The sequence below is a fragment of the Suillus plorans genome (genome assembly GCF_016647745.1).
Source record: "Suillus plorans strain S12 chromosome Unknown HD556scaffold_67, whole genome shotgun sequence".
NCBI lineage: Eukaryota > Fungi > Basidiomycota > Agaricomycetes > Boletales > Suillaceae > Suillus > Suillus plorans.
In genome coordinates this window covers 180,488-196,334 of record NW_024537451.1, presented here as the reverse complement: position 1 = coordinate 196,334, position 15,847 = coordinate 180,488, and the positions used below count along the sequence as shown (strand labels likewise).

Sequence of the window (15,847 nt, the reverse complement as noted above, 5' to 3'; positions counted from 1 at the left end):
AGAAACATGACTTACTGTTGCGAACGTGCCGCTCGAGCTGCCAGCTCAATTGTCGACATGAGGGCGGCCCAATAAAGGTCACAAGGCGCGCAGGTGAGTTACTATATGGTTGGATCCTGGTTGGACAACGACCTGCTCATATGAGTCACGTCATCATATTCACAAACCCAATCTGGGCAGCGATCTTTCATTTGATGAGCAAGTTGTCTTGCTACACGCACTGACGGACATAGATGCTGTCAAAGCGATAACAACGGCGAGGATGGAGAAACCCATTTTCGGTGCGAAGTGATATGGAATTCTTCTGAGATTGTATCGTTAATTACTGGGAATGATGACATTTTAAACACGCAGCAAGATTTGTGCAAAGGACATGCAGCCGTCACATGCTGCATGCACGCTGTATATCTTCAGGAATAAAGTTTGCAGGACGGTATATGATAGCGCTGGAAATGTAAATATATTAGTTTAGTTATTCTCTATGGGACTTACCTCGAGCTTCCTGCTTGATCGTATCAATCTGATACAGAAAGGCTTAGCATCGCAATATATAGACGTCCTTTTCACATCTATTCGAAGCGCGAGTACAATGATTCCGCTTGAAATGGATGATACGCATGTGGTAGAGCCGACGAAGATAGCCTAGCGTTGATTCGGCATGTTATGTAAACGGCTGATGTGATTTTCATACAAACAAATATTCCGAGTCCTAACCATAAATATATCAGCCTTCATAAGATTAGGCTATAAAGCATTGACATAGGAGAGCTACTAAGTAATACGCTAAAAATGCGAGAAAGAGATGAAGAGAATATCGAACCGACAAAGGAGCAAAGGAAGGGAAACATGCGAGGAGTGAGGCCGGCTGCAACGCTGAACTGAAGCGAACATGTCGGGTAGAGTCTGGGATCTTTTTGTTGTGAATGTCGTGAAGCTTGGCAATTGTGTGCAGGGTTTGGAGAAACTCAAAAAAAACCGAGTATGACTTGTCCGAAGTACCAGGAACCGATATATATATTACTAATATATAAGCATACGGCTTACAAAATACCACAAATTGCTCCTTCAAACCTGTGCAAGACCCCGAGGAGCCAATCATCATGCCTGTTACGCGAGGCAGAGATCGTAAAGGTCGAACGGCATCGCCATGCTTGAGCTTCAGCTCGCATGGTCCAGCGTCCAACTCGCGTCGCCGTTACGTTTAACAGGTTCACGCCTGAACTGCCCCATTATGGATAGATTGATAGAATACACCCATCAAAAGAGAGAAGAATATTAACGATCAGACGATATGCCCTCGACTTCATGATGATCCTCTTACTTTGCGCTATCCTCTTCGGCGTTCCGTTTGTTCGCGCTTCACCGGTTTCACTCTCGGGTCTCAACGATACCTGTATCCTTCCACTCTTTTCCAATAACTGGCAATCCTCCCCTGATGCTAGAACCTTGTGGGTCATCATATCGAGCTGTGGCTTAACCTTGTTTGCGTGCACATGGACTGCCGTCCCTCCGGACATTCCGCGTCTGGGTGAGGGGATAGTTGTTGTCACTGTCCGCCGTCTACTCCTCATGTTTGTTGCGTATTTCGCCCCCGAACTCATGGCCGCCTGGGCCGCATGGCAACTTATATGTGCTCGTCAAGTTGCCAAGGACTTCAATGATGTTCTTGGTGCGCAACGCGCGGCCGCCCAGCCCAACGGCGACCGTGAAGCCGCACCGCAGAACGGCCCGGCAGTCGTGTTACCTAATGCCATCTCAAATTCAAACGGAAGTTCAAGCGCAGGTCTGTTACTAGAACTCTTCAGTTAGACAGAAATTAATATGAAACTGATGCCTTGACAGGGTGGACAGAGACACATGGGTTCTTCGCCGGGATGGGTGGATTCCTGCTCTACGTCGATGGTAAACCGTGGGCCACTCTCACACCCGATGAACTCCTCCGGTTTGTTTGCGAGGGATCTGTGGAGATGCCCGTCATCACGAAGGCAGACATAGAAGACCGAAGTAAGGGTGATGTGCTATCCAGATGTATCACCATTTTTCAGCTGGGATGGTTCTTCATCCAGATCATCGCCCGTTACGGCCAGCACCTCCCCACCACATTGCTTGAACTCGACACTCTGGCTGTAGTTCTTCTGACCATCGATACATATGGCTTACTATGGTGGCGGAAGCCTAAGGACGTACAGCGTCCTCATATTGTTCATTGGAACTCGAATTTTCCCCCACCACGCGAGTGCTTAGCCAACGAGTACGTTGTAATCACTATTCCTTGCAGAACTTCTGATTGGCCTGTATTCTAGCAAACGACGTACCCCAATGCTTCTGTCTGTACTATTTAATCGCAAGGTTCGACGGTCTCATACCTCGGCTCGGAATATGACCACATTCCTCGCTGGAGGTGGAAGTGGGGTGCTGTTTGCAGTGATGCATACCCTGGGCTGGAATTTTGTGTTTCCGAGCCACGCGGAGCGGGTATTGTGGCGTATGTCTTTCGTTGGGAAAGCAGGTTTATCGTTAACGATGTGGTCCCTCTGGTATCTGGACACGCGGCCATCGGAGTACAAGGGATTATCGGGTAAAGCCCTATATTTCCTTTCCGTTAATCTCATGAAGATTATTGGAGTTCTTGGTGTGATATACATTCTTGCACGTCTTGCAATAATCACACTTATCATGCTGAGCTTACGATCGCTACCTCAGGGTGTATATGATACAATAGCTTGGACCAAATTTATTCCACATGTAGGTACGTAGTTTCATTACATCGCTGTAGCAGGGTACGAAGATTGAGCCGGCAGCCCGAGCGGCATATCGCGACAGTGGGTCATTCTGCTTTCGCCTTCGTATCATGGTTGATGGTGCAAGACCCAATTCGCGCTTAATCAGTGCAGCTCAAGAAATGGATGTTTGAACTTATCTGAAAATGATCGACCGTGCCTAGACTTGCTCGTGGTCCACTCAGCTTGAGTTCGAGAGGCTGTCGAAACGAGTGGTCATTGTTGTCGGATACAGCAAAGCTTGCAAGACAAGTCTAATGTTACCGTCTGTTACATTTCTTTACGTATTATAATAATTGTACTTATGATGCTGAGCTTCTCCTGGTGTATACGACACAGTAGTTTGGACCAAGTTTATTCCACATGCAAATATGTAGTTTCATTACATCGCTGTAGCAGAGTATGGTAACTTTCCTCAGACTTCATTGAAATCGGAAATACAAGTACGACCCGGTCAAGTTCTAACCTAATAATTACTTGACAGGTCGCTGTTCCACCTACACACCACACGAGCAACGCTCGATTTACTGAAAAGCTGCCACAAACAGTTCTATCGAAATGTGGCTGCGACGGCGTCTGGATGCACTGCGTGCGTGCATGCCATGGAGGGATGAAAAACGAACAGTCCTGGAATAGTCATGAACGCACATGAGCACCATACCATTCGTCAGTACCAATAGCAACGGCAGCTCGAAAGGGAACTCGGACACTCGCGCGCAGGGAAGATATGAAACAGGCATATTCTCCACCGAGGACGAATGTGACGGACAAGTCGGTCATCGAAAGCGACCGTGGTGGGAAGTTGGCTGGGTTAGCATATGTCACCGCGATAGATAGGCTTAAAGTTTGTGAGCCATAGCGCTCCCTTTCAATTTTGAATCGATATCGAGGATTATGTCTGCGCTCTGGCCGACTCAGTCAATGCTTCAAAACACATCAAGGTCAGATTAGGGGCATCTAATCTTACCTTAATGTGTTTTGAAACATCAAATGGTACACAAGCGAATTGATTTCTTGTCAATGTTTCCTTCGTTCCTCATCAGCGTATCGCATCACAGCACCACTACTAGACGCACCATGCGTGATCTCATCACCTCAAGAGTACGATATCGGGATCCCGAGTGAGAGACGGATAGACGTCAAAACTGGTGATAGTAGGCTATTATAAAGTGAGTTCGCTAGAACAGTCAAGCGATAGATAACTCAACGGTGTCCAAATAGATTTGCAGAAGTAGAGCCTCATTAAAGGCGCAGGCAATGAAGAGCATGGGTGGAGCGGTGCTATACATGAAGATACACATCATTGAAACTCACAGACAAGGCTGTGGTGCGTGTGATGCGAATGGCTCCAGTACAAATACCTTCCAGTGGCACTCTGTCCAAAGTGGATTGCACTTGTACCAAAGGTCTGTCGGATGCAAGGTAACTTGGATGAGGGGGTAGAGGTAAAGCCTGGATACGTCGTCGGGTTATATAGTGAGAAGCAATGAACGAACCAAACGTAGACAAACATCCAGGAGGATCAGGAGGAGATGGATATGATGGTGGAAAGACCAAAATTGGATCGGGGGCCGGCGTTGCAACGTCGCCTATCCGTGACTCAGTAATATTTAAGACAAACGCCCTTCCAAAACGACGTACCTCAAAACCAAGTACGAAGCCTCCCCACGTGATAATGTACGATATAAGTTGCCTTGGATCGAACAAACGTTAGTCAATGGCGTTGATAGGTACTCTACTCCTCTTAGCCATCGGACTCCTGGCCTATTCCCGCCTCACTCGTCCCCCCTTCCCCCCAGGTCCGAATCCCCTTCCCATCATAGGCAATATCCTCGATATCACTTCAAAAGAACTCTGGCTCACCGCGTTCAAATGGGCACGCACATACGGACCCGTAACACACATCCGCATATTCAATCAATCCCTCGTATTCCTCAACACCCCAAAAGCGGTCTTCGACCTCTTAGATAAACGCGGGTCTATCTATAGCGATAAACCGCACCTCATAATGGCTGGTGAACTTTGTGGCTGCGAGAATATGGCAGCGTTCACTCCCTATGGCGACCGTGCGAGGAGACAGAGGAAACTTATGCAGAAAGCGTTTGGACCTGCTGTTATTCCCAGGTATCATGGCTTAATGCAGATGGAGAGCAGACCGTTTTTGTCTAGATTGGTTACAAGTCCCCTTCAATTTCAGGAACATATCAGAAGGTTCGTGTCCTTGTCTGTCAACGACATGGTCTGACACATATCAGATACGCAGGCGGACTCACCCTGCTCGTCGTATACGGACACCAAGTAAAATCAAACGATGACCCCTTTCTAACCCTCGCAGAAGAATGTGTAGACATCCTCGCGAACCGTATCGCAAGCGGAGGTGGGATATGGCCCGTCGATATCTTTCCACTCCGTCAGTCTCCATTTCTCTTCTGTTGTCCAAACTTACCTCTTTCCTTTTTAGTCAAACACCTTCCCTTGTGGTTCCCCGGTACATCCTTCAAGCGCAACGCCCAGATCTGGAAAGCAAAAATGGAAGAATTCGTAGACCGCCCATACGAATTTGTGAAAAGCGAAATCGTACGCTCTTCCTCCCTTCCGGCTTTCAAAAAATAACACCCCCACAGAAGAAAGGAACTGCCCGTCCATCTTTCGTATCCACCCTCCTCGAACTTCCCAAACTCTCCTCTTCCCCCTTTGACACATCCTTCGACTCCTCCTCCACCACCGACGACGAGGGGTCCTCAAGCGACCGCGACTCTTCCTTCTCATCCCACGATACGGAAGTAGCCAAAGACATCATTACAGATGACCACGACCATGATATCCGATGGACAGCTAATTCCATGTATTCGGGTACGTCTGTCCTATCCCCCACGTCGCACATTCACGTTCATGTGACGCTGACCTTCGCCACTCTACAATCTCATCATTGAATACAACGCCATTCACACGGAAAACCCACTCACTTGGGATACCACGCCGAAAAGCCAGCATCGACACAACCATCACAACTCTCTCTCATTTCATCCTCGCCATGGTTCAGCACCCTCATGTCCTCCAACGCGCCCAAGCAGAGCTCGATGGTGTCCTTGGATCAAGGGGAGATGGGTTGGGATCGAGCCAATCAGTAGCAAACAGGTTACCCACATTCGAAGATCGCGCAAGGCTTCCGTACTGCGACGCGGTCTTCACGGAGACACTAAGATGGGGTGTGCCTGTTCCGCTTAGTGGGTGCTCAACTTTCTGTTGAATGTTTTCAGGGCTGATTAGCATCTTATTTCTATCCATTACATCGCCTACCCACAACGCCACCTCACGCACGCCAGGCCTTCCACACAGATTAACACAACCCGATACCTACGAAGGCATGCACATCCCACAAGGATCCCTTGTATTCGGGAATATATGGGCTATCATGCGTGATCCTGGGTTGTATCAAGACCCGGAGGTGTTTGAGCCTGAGAGGTGGTTGGCGGATGCGATCGTGGGTGGGATGGGGAATGGAATGGATGTAGATGGGAGTGGGGGTGGAGAGGAGGAGGAGGAGGCTGGGAAGGACAGAGATCCGAGAGCGTTTGTGTTTGGATTTGGGAGGCGGTGAGTGAATTTTTGATTTGATTTTAATTTTTGGTGTGACGTGGTGTTCTGTGTTTGAGTTTATTTTTGGCATGTCATCATTTTGACATTTCGTCATCTTCTCGTTCTGTTCAAAACGTTCAACCTTTTCATTCCTATCATCTCGTCCCCAAATCAAAACTAAACAAATCCACCCACCCGCAGCCGCTGCCCAGGAACACACCTCGTCGAATCTTCGGTATGGCTCTTGATAACCAGTATGCTCGCCACGCTCGATATACGCAAAGCGAGAGACGAGAAGGGCGTGGAGATCGAGCCTGTTGTCAAGTTCGAGAATGCTGTTTTTAGGTGTGTTTTCATTTTTTTTCTTGTGTCTATTTTTTTGGCGCAGGTGCGGAGTAGGTTTTATGTTGTGTTGCAGGTGGGGGAGTTTTGGTTCATTGCGTAGGCCTGCCTGTGGTCTGAGGATGTTTTTTTGCGCTTTCATATATATTTCATATTCCATGCGTTTTTGTCGTACTGCCTTTCTTGCCTTTCTTCTTTTTACCCCTCCCTCCTTCCACCTACCTCATCCCTCATTCCAACATTCACCAAACGAGCGCTAACCATTCTCTCCATCATACAGAACCCCAAGCCCGTTCGTGTGCGATATACGTCCAAGGAGCGAAGAAGCACTGAGGTTGATTATGGAGGAGGAGTAACTTGGTGTGTGGTTTTGTTGATTGTGCCTGCTTATTGTGCCGTGCTGGACTCCGCCCTGTACCGATTGAGGTGGACTACGCGTGTTCTTGCTACATTGGGCCTGGAGCCTCGTGAAAGACAGTGAAAATATATATAAGTATCATATCATGTCATTATGACACTCGTATCGTATCGTGTGCTGCAACTTACTTGGGTTTGTTTTGTGCGAAGACTAGATGATGCCACCTGTTCGAAGGGAGGCGCCAAGCATTGCCACAAGACAACCCTTTCTGTATTGACATTGCTCGAAACACCGTGACTGGAATCTTATCTCCGATGAAGCACCTGTACTGCGGATGAACCAACTCTACAGTAGCACATCGCAAACTTCTGTGCGGTCCGACTCCAGTGCCAGGTACTTAGTGGATATTGTCGCGTCCACCCAAACCCCATGACTCGGATTCTATGTCTCCGTAGTGCCGTTCCAAACCTACCCATGCAGCATCAAACCTCAGGGCAAAGATACCGTGTCACCGCCACGTCAAACTCCGCCCCCAAGGCCGCGTCAAACTTTGTCCCCAAGGCCGCGTCAAACCCCGTCCCCAATGCCGCATCAAACTCAAACTCACTCCAAGTCATGTTGCGTGCTGCCACGCCAATGTTGCTCAGTGCCGTGTCACGACCGCTTTAGATAATTTCAGCATCCTAACATTAAGTTGCTTCGATAATTTTGATTGGCAGCGGTGACTTGGGCCATCGAGATACTACTTGAGTACTTTAAACCTAATTTATTGTCCCTTGAGGTCATAGAGTCCATGTCGGACGTAGCCCTATTGTCTGGGGCTTACTGCCGCTATCCTAATGTAAGTAGGTATGTATCTGATCTAGCTCATACTTGGGTGCTACTGGGGAACGTAAATGACAAGGTTTGCGCGAATGCACCAGTGAAGGAAGGAGTGAAAAACACAACAGTGACCATCAACAGTACTTGTGAGCTGAGGCCAAGGCCTGATACAAACTTGCAACGAGACGAAAAACAGCGCGTCATAAGTACTTCAATCATATGTTATGCAGTCAAGTGTTCGAGATGTTCCTCCAACTTTGTTCGAGCGGGGTGAAATTTATTCACGGTGACAGCCTGTATAGCACTCAGGCAACTAACTGCTTACATGTTCGAGTCTTATCGTCAACCACACTAGACCAAGGTGAGAACAGAAACACGACTCACACCAACTCAGCGGGTCACTTATTGATAATGGCCACGCCATTCTGTACACAGATATATATCATCTGCCATACCGACAGTGTCAAGCTGGTGGTCGGAAGAAAATTACTCATACTCACATCCGCGACATCAAAATATCGCTAGCATGTATAGCCAGAGCAGCAAGTTAATGACTCATCGCATCTATCAGGACAGCTATTGTCATCACTGACAGCTGGCATAGACGCTGTCAACTTGAAAGCAGCAACGACGGCGAGGATGAAGGAGAGACGCATTATTTGTGAGATGTGATATGGGACTTCAAAGGTAAATCTGAAGGGGACAGTAGGAAGGTGACAGTTTGCTTTTATGCCCTGAGTAATACATTTTGCGCACCTGAAATAGCACTCCTTCTGGCAGATGACATTTGCATTGCCAGCAGACCTCAGGTTTGATCTCTTCTATCCTCGAAATTCTCTTGGCGGAAGAACGGTAGGAAATGATGGTGACATGTAAATCTACCCCATACAGCTTAGGCGACTCGGGGCTTGACAAAGTCTCGGTGGATACTGGCGGAAATTCAGAGTCTCGTCATGCATGGGAGAACTTGAACGCTAAACTCGACACCAGGAGATCAGCAGCTCTCAGGTATACTTTGTTTTCGGAATGCACACTATGCAGCCTAGTACCATTAGTGCCAGACCCCACCGTGGCCAGTGATCGGCGAGCTCCAATTTAGCCCTGAACCACTAGTACTGCCAGTCATTATACGGATCCCGATGCTGCGTCCTCCATGCTGATGGGTGAAGATAAATGCGCGGCTATGCGAATGAGCGGACGGGGGTTCCTGGTCGTTAAAAAGATATACCTGCGGCTGGAGGTAACCTCCTTGTGTATAACCATCATCAGAATCAAGGTTCTACTACTTCACGACTCGCTCACGTCAGCTTAGTAATCCTTCAAAGCTTCAACTTCAATTGAAACTCGCTAGTAGTAACTGCAGGAAATAATGAAGTATACCCAAAACCATCACCACAACGCTCCTCCCACACTTTCCGTCCAGACGGTCTACTCTAAATACATATAAGCATCCTCGACCCCATCGAACACGCATAAAAGGAATGGGATGCAAAACCCCGCATGCGCCAGTAAAATACTAGTACCCGAAGCAGTCACCACCGCAGATACTCAAGAGCACCTCTACCCGGTTTCATTACTCGCATCCCTTCAAATTCTACTCTAAACCCCAACAGGTGGGCTTATTGCTTCCAAAAGTGCACACCTGAGACCCAGCCAAATAGACGGATGCTGCTCAAATTGGGTGACATATTCGAAATCAATATATGTGAGCTCGGGATACGTGTCCATAAAACTTTCCTTAGTGAGTCTCAGATGGCAATGTCCAGTTCCCGGACGAATACGACCAGATCTCGCTCCTTGCTGGGGTATAAACCTACACATCTCTAAGCAATCTACCAACACAGCTGCGACCCCCTCAGGACCTCTCCATATCGGAAACGAGTCAGTCCCGCAGACGAAGATGCTCGCCAAAACTTGTTAGTAGCCGCTACCCAGCTCCTAGAGTTGATGAAGGACGTGCAAGACGAGTTGCCGCTGCTCAGAGCTGTGTTTAGCCCTCATGATAACCCGTCCTCGCCTATGACATGAGGAGCAAGATTGTTGAGGCTGGCAAAAAGGGCAAATGTACGTCCCTCTTTACCATATCCACTTCTCGCACTCACTCAAACAGCACTCGACCTCCAATCCCAACCCTCTTACAACCGTGGCCAGATGCACGCCTGCCTTCTAAACAGCATCATATCCAGCCAACCCCCCACACCCCGAAACCCACAGCATTCATCCACGACCACCTCTACATGGACTGCTGCACGCACCCTTCCCACCTCGTCCAGCGCGGCCAGTTCCTGAGCTGCGGCCCCAGCCCTATCGCATACGCCTTCCCGATCAGCTACCGCAGCAGCACATTGCATGCTGATATCAGGGTCCTGATTATGTCGAGTTGGGTGGAGGATGTCGAGGGTGTGAAAAAGGGGAGCTGGAGGAAGCGTAAATGGAGAAGGAGAGGGAAATGTTACTTTGGAGGGGGTTGAATGCGGGGATTCATCATAGGAATGAGAAGCCTTGGCGGCGCAGATGGGACGCTCGATGGATCTTGTTCCTTGTTCTCCTCCTTTCTACCACTCTGCATCCGAGAACTATAGACGTCTCCTTCACAGACCCTCAAAAAATCAATCGTGAACCATACGATGATGGATATGGCATTCTCTGGAGAACCGCGTCAGTGTGAGGTGGAGGAAAGGTAGGAGTGGAGGCGGGCATTAAGGAGGCTGGGAGGTACAAGCATGTCTTTGGTGTGAGTTGTCGCGTTGCTATATAGGTGTGGGTTTTACTTACGGGTTGGCAGGTGGATGTGAACGGCTGGTCGACTCGGGTCAAGAGGCCCATGAAGAGTAATTTGGTTGTGTTCAAGTCTATGGTGTATCCTGAATGGTGCGTGTCCTTTCTCTCTTTTTTTTGTCGTGTTTTAATTCTTCTCAACATTTTTTTCTCCCTCTATCCAAAAGTATCGACGAGATTCACGAGAATGAGTAGCAACTTCTCAATTTTGTCGCTACTGCAGGTTTAAATGATGAAGCGATGTCCGGAAGATTGGATCATGATACAATGGTCATAATCAATTCAATGGTACACTCCTGCAGGTTCTGGCGAAATCTCCGCCATTCCACAGCAATAACAATTCTGCCAAATCAATCAGAATCATGCCCATAAGTATATGCAGGATATAACATCTGGCCGTCGTCCTATAGTGTTTTTTCATCCTCAGAGATATCATCCGGGATTCCCCTCGCAATATTCCTTATCACCTCGCACCGAAAATGCGTTTCTCCCTCCTCACTGTTGTTGTTACTTTGACAGTGTCTATGTTTGACAGTGCCTGTTTGTCCGTGAATCAAGCTTGCACTGCGGCTTCCGAATGCTGCAGTAACTGGTGTACTTATCCCGTGAGTATGGGCAGGTCGCTGTGCAACCAGGATTCAACCACATGACTCACCTGCACGCTTTAGGGCCCTGTGGGACAAGGTACTTACTGCCTGAATCCACCAGCAGCCAGTTAAAAATTGAGCCGGCAGCCCGAGCGGCATGTCGCCACAGTGAGTCATGCTTCTGCTTTCACTTTGGCATCATGGATGATGTGTAATACCTAGCTCAACTTCGGAGCCAATCAGTACAGTTGCTTTTAGACAAATTTTCGTACTGCTCGAGCAATGTAGATGTTTGAATCTGTCTGAAAATGATCGGCTGTTCCTAGTCTTGCACTAAGTTTGTGTTTGAGAGGCTGTCAAACTACAAGCAACCATTACTATTCACTGCGGAAACGACAAAATGCCCAGACTCTATCTGGACGTGGATGAGTCGTGTATCCAGACACAAACTATACCTTGTAATGTATCTGTACACAAACCAGATTTGAGTAATTCGGAGGTCGCAGCTTTTTGACTTTGGATAAAAACGGACCCACGGTTAGAGGCGACACGATGTAAACACACCCAAACCAGACCACAGACATACATTCTTACCACCAAACCATACACGTCCAAGTAGCGTTCTAAACCAGACACTAACCAGGCTACAGGTATCCTCAAAAGATGCATCCGGACGTTGGGATAGCCCAAAGGGTCAAGTCACCACAAAAAATCGTTAAGTCCTTTTCTTTCGCATCCAAATCATGCTCATGTTCGAAGACAACACCATACGCCTTGAACTACCTCTCAAGTACCCAGAAACAATACGTGTCACGTTTATTCCAGACGTACCTGGGCCCCTCGTATGTTTTTTTTGTTATTGTCGAAAACTTAGCGTCTCATGTTGCTAGACAATCGAAATCGTACCGTCCACTTGCACAACCACGAAGTCTCCTGAGACACCCAAGGAAAAACATCCAAACTCACGAACTTTTATTGGCCCGGCAATAGATGACTCTCCTGCGAAACCATCTATCTCTAAGAATCCCGTCGGTGAAGTAATCTCTCGTCCCTCTACAACTCACATAGCTAACTTTCCCGCTCTAAATACAGATGATAGTGTGACGGAACCCGAGTCTGAAGTAGAGCAAGGAGCTCCTAATGTGGCAGACAAGGTTGGTCGTTGTCTTTTGACTTCTGGATGTTGATTAATAAGTTTCAGACCATGGTAAATACGAGCGCTGGTATCAAACGCCCGGGCAGTCCTCTCGTTTCGAACAAGTTCCGTACTACTAGATACTAGATGTTATATATATGTGATTCTGCATGATTATATCCCAGTTTATCCCAGTCGCAATTTGTCAAAGCACCGCAAAGAACATGTGAAGTGCGACGAAAAAGTCATGTGACACAAAGGAACAGCGACGCGCTTTGTCTTGGCGCGCATCCAAGTCATACCATCAAACTAATTCAAACAACATCCATGTCTAGAGATCGTAAACGTTCGGATAGCATCTAACAGGTGAGTCTCATCTCAGTATCTTGGTCAGAACTCGTTTCCTTGCCCTCGGTCTCATCAGCGTCCTTCGATTCAGAGGATTCGGACGTCGACACCATGGCCCACTCAGCCAGGTGCTACTGTGATACTCACAAGTGCAGCGGTACACTTAGGGAATGACATGGGTATACCCATGGGTATCTGTGGTGATACCCCCACCCACACCCACCAAAAACCCACACCCACCTGGTGGGTGTGGGTATATTCATGGGTACCAGGGATGGCTACCCATACCCACACCCATAGAGGGTATACCCATGGGTATGACATGAATGATTGGTACTACACACTTAGATATCTTAATGAATGTTGTAGTAGTACTGGAGACAAATATACTGCTAGTCTCACCTTGTTAATTGGCAGTCATTTGAGAGAGATATAAGCTAAATAAAAACCCAACATCAGTAAGTTTTTTACATACATACCCACCGTGTGGGTGTGGGTAGGGGTGTGGGTATCCTAAGTGCCTACCCCCACCCATACCCCTGGGTACCCACACCCACAACCCACGGTGGGTGCTAGATACCCATGACATTGCCTAGGTACACTTGTAACAGTTCACACCAAAAAATCTCATGAACGAGCCGACCTTCGCAGGAAGTCACAGAGCACCATCCACTCTGGACGCATCGTTCCCCACAAGATCACTCACCCGGAACCTGTACCATGTGAAAATCCAGTTCCTACAGCTCTTTTTGCACCAGTCTTTGATTTTCCAGACCCCCCTCCTGTCTCTCCATGTGCTGTCGAGCAGGAAATGCTTGATCATGGCATACTCACGCAGGAAGATATAGATATTCAGATTCACGGTTGCGCTCTTCCCAATCTTGGCCCAAATTTTCATACGCCCGAGGCACTTCTTGATGTGGTTGATTTTTACGATACATACCATACTGTTACCGCAGCTGGTGCCCAGCCCCTGAATCGGTATCATGCCCATTTGGTACCCAAGGATCCAGAGCAGCGTGCAATGGAACGAGAATGGGAGAAGACATTGGATGAGGGAGTGCGAGGGATGGAAACTAATGAGGAAGAAGACATGGATGTCGATGTGGACGTGGATATGGCTGATTTGAACCTTGACGAAGCCACGATGGAAGATGACACCTCTGCTGTTTTGATCCAACCCCTGGTCAATGACGAGGATTCACCCGATCCTTTCGAACCAGACGAAGATTTTTTCATGTCTAATGGTAATCGTGCCATGTCTACCCTTCCGCCCCACCTCCTCACCATATATGCGGTCACTACATGGTTACATCTGCAATGGCATCTTCCTCGTGCTGCATGTAACGCCCTTCTCTCTATCTTATCCTGTTTGCTACTGTTCTTGTCTCCTCAGCTCGAGACTCCGTTTCGCACCCTGCAGTCAGCTACACGCGTTCTAGCGCTTGATACTCCATTTTACACCCTTCCTTGTTGTCCCACGTGCCGAGAAGTATATCCGCCTGCAGGTTCTACTCACGATCAAGACACCTGCATGGCTTGCAACATCCCTCTGTTTCTACCTGATACTACGAGGCGTGGATTTACTCGCGCGAAGAAAATTCCTTATGTTAAGTATCCATATCTCCCTCTTTCAGTTCAAATTCGGTCTATCTTAATGATTCCGGGGGTCGAAGCCACACTTGATGGCTGGCGTTCAAAGCCATGAGCACCTGGTCAATATACAGATATATTCGATGGTGATATGTGTCGCCTGAAACTCAAAGCACCCGATGGAAGTCTTTTCTTTTCAAATGGTCCAAATGAATGCCAAGGACCCGACAAAGAGCTTCGCATAGGTGTCAACCTTGGAATTGACTGGTACGTACTAGCACATTTGTGTTTATATGGTGTGCTCAGACACTAGTACTCTTCAGGTTCTCATATATACGCAGTAATATCGCACCATCCCACTCGTCGTGTCCGACGTCATTTTCTATTTGTAATCTTCCCCCCGAGTATCGGTGAGTGGCGCTACACGCCTATTCACTTGATATTCACTTGAACTAATGACTTGTGTTATATAATACAGCTATCGCACATCCAATTTGTTGTGTACGAGCATCCTACCAGGTCCGAAGGAGCAGAATCCCGATCAAATCCAATGTTTTCTTTGTCCGATTGTCTCAGATCTCTTACGGCTCTGGAAGCATGGCATCAAGGTACCAACAGAATCATGTCCAGAAGGTGAGTAAGATATGAGATATGAACCGCATGAGCAGATTAACTGATAATTTGATTAAGGTCGACTTGTTCGCTTAATTCTTGTTGCCGTAGTTTGCGATAAGCCAGCTGCTCACAAGATTGGTGGCTTTGCATCGCATTCACACACTAACTTATGCACAGCCTGCTGGATCACACAAGCAGATAAAGTGAGAGCGGCTGCGTTTGTGAAAGATGATGAGTATCAAAGCTATTACTCATGATGCTCACGCCAAGTACGATTCCCAGCATTCAAGGAACGAACGAATTTGCAACAGTGCGAGTTAGGAGAACAATACCGACAACTGACCACGCCTACTGCACGCAAGAACTTTGTCAAAGACTTTGCAACACGCTATACGCAGCTTTCCAGGCTCCCATACTTCGATTTAGTCAACCAGGTTGTAATCGACCCGATGCATAATCTATTTCTCGGTACGTTCTATTTAATGTTCTATTTAATTGCTCATTCGACAATAGGTCTCGTCAAAACACATTTCTACAATATTTGGGTGCAAGGGAAAGTACTCCGTCCGAACCACGAACTGACCGCTTTTCATGACATGCTTGCCAACGTAAGTATACTTTCTTCTTGTTTCATCAGACTGATATGTCACATAGTTCACCCTACCAAGCGCATGCGGAAAGCTCCCTAAGAACATAGGCATGCCCTCAGGAGGATCGCTCACAGCCGATCAATGGCTCTTGCTTTCAACTGTTTATGGTCCAATAGTAGTAAGTTTCTTTCCCGTACATAAAGATATACTACTGGAACATCACATCAGATACCTCAACTATGGAGTGCTTGTCTCCCAAGTGCTGATAGCGACCACATCCTGCAAGATCGTGTTGCACAGATTGAGCGACTGGAAACCGA

The 15,847-nt window shown here is 47.6% G+C and overlaps 4 protein-coding genes across 4 annotated transcripts; all 4 read left to right on the top strand.

The window, feature by feature from the left end:
* The first annotated feature begins 1,068 nt into the window (after positions 1 to 1,068).
* On the top strand, positions 1,069 to 2,822 carry HD556DRAFT_1403128 (uncharacterized protein). Its single transcript, XM_041303870.1, has 3 exons — positions 1,069 to 1,783; positions 1,843 to 2,251; positions 2,304 to 2,822. The coding sequence occupies exons 1-3, from the start codon at positions 1,306 to 1,308 to the stop codon at positions 2,755 to 2,757; spliced, it is 1,341 nt and encodes a 446-aa protein (XP_041155774.1). The 5' UTR covers positions 1,069 to 1,305; the 3' UTR covers positions 2,758 to 2,822.
* Positions 2,823 to 4,497: 1,675 nt separating this feature from the next.
* Positions 4,498 to 7,057, top strand: HD556DRAFT_1245031 (cytochrome P450; the record flags this gene model as incomplete). Its single annotated transcript, XM_041298501.1, has 9 exons — positions 4,498 to 4,991; positions 5,036 to 5,190; positions 5,242 to 5,357; positions 5,405 to 5,633; positions 5,768 to 6,007; positions 6,107 to 6,264; positions 6,316 to 6,377; positions 6,561 to 6,704; positions 6,982 to 7,057. 9 exons carry the CDS (start codon positions 4,498 to 4,500, stop codon positions 7,055 to 7,057), a joined length of 1,674 nt encoding a protein of 557 aa, XP_041155773.1.
* Positions 7,058 to 9,804: 2,747 nt separating this feature from the next.
* On the top strand, positions 9,805 to 10,734 carry HD556DRAFT_854674 (uncharacterized protein). Its single transcript, XM_041311842.1, has 3 exons — positions 9,805 to 9,945; positions 10,033 to 10,615; positions 10,667 to 10,734. The coding sequence occupies exons 1-2, from the start codon at positions 9,906 to 9,908 to the stop codon at positions 10,350 to 10,352; spliced, it is 360 nt and encodes a 119-aa protein (XP_041155772.1). The 5' UTR covers positions 9,805 to 9,905; the 3' UTR covers positions 10,353 to 10,615; positions 10,667 to 10,734.
* A 1,261-nt stretch (positions 10,735 to 11,995) lies between these two features.
* On the top strand, positions 11,996 to 14,437 carry HD556DRAFT_1447783 (uncharacterized protein; the record flags this gene model as incomplete). The annotated part of the gene is made up of 4 exons (XM_041307337.1): positions 11,996 to 12,088; positions 12,137 to 12,400; positions 12,897 to 13,044; positions 13,326 to 14,437. 4 exons carry the CDS (start codon positions 11,996 to 11,998, stop codon positions 14,435 to 14,437), a joined length of 1,617 nt encoding a protein of 538 aa, XP_041155771.1.
* Between the last annotated feature and the right edge of the window lie 1,410 nt (positions 14,438 to 15,847).

Excerpts from the sequence above, each read along its gene's own strand:
- HD556DRAFT_1403128 (XM_041303870.1), top strand. The coding sequence starts at position 1,306 with ATGATGATCCTCTTACTTTGCGCTATCCTCTTCGGCGTTCCGTTTGTT. Across the intron at positions 1,784-1,842 it reads AAACGGAAGTTCAAGCGCAG|GGTGGACAGAGACACATGGG; the intron begins GTCTGTTACTAG and ends ATGCCTTGACAG. Across the intron at positions 2,252-2,303 it reads CGCGAGTGCTTAGCCAACGA|CAAACGACGTACCCCAATGC; the intron begins GTACGTTGTAAT and ends CCTGTATTCTAG.
- HD556DRAFT_854674 (XM_041311842.1), top strand. The coding sequence starts at position 9,906 with ATGAGGAGCAAGATTGTTGAGGCTGGCAAAAAGGGCAAAT. Across the intron at positions 9,946-10,032 it reads GGCTGGCAAAAAGGGCAAAT|ATGCACGCCTGCCTTCTAAA; the intron begins GTACGTCCCTCT and ends AACCGTGGCCAG.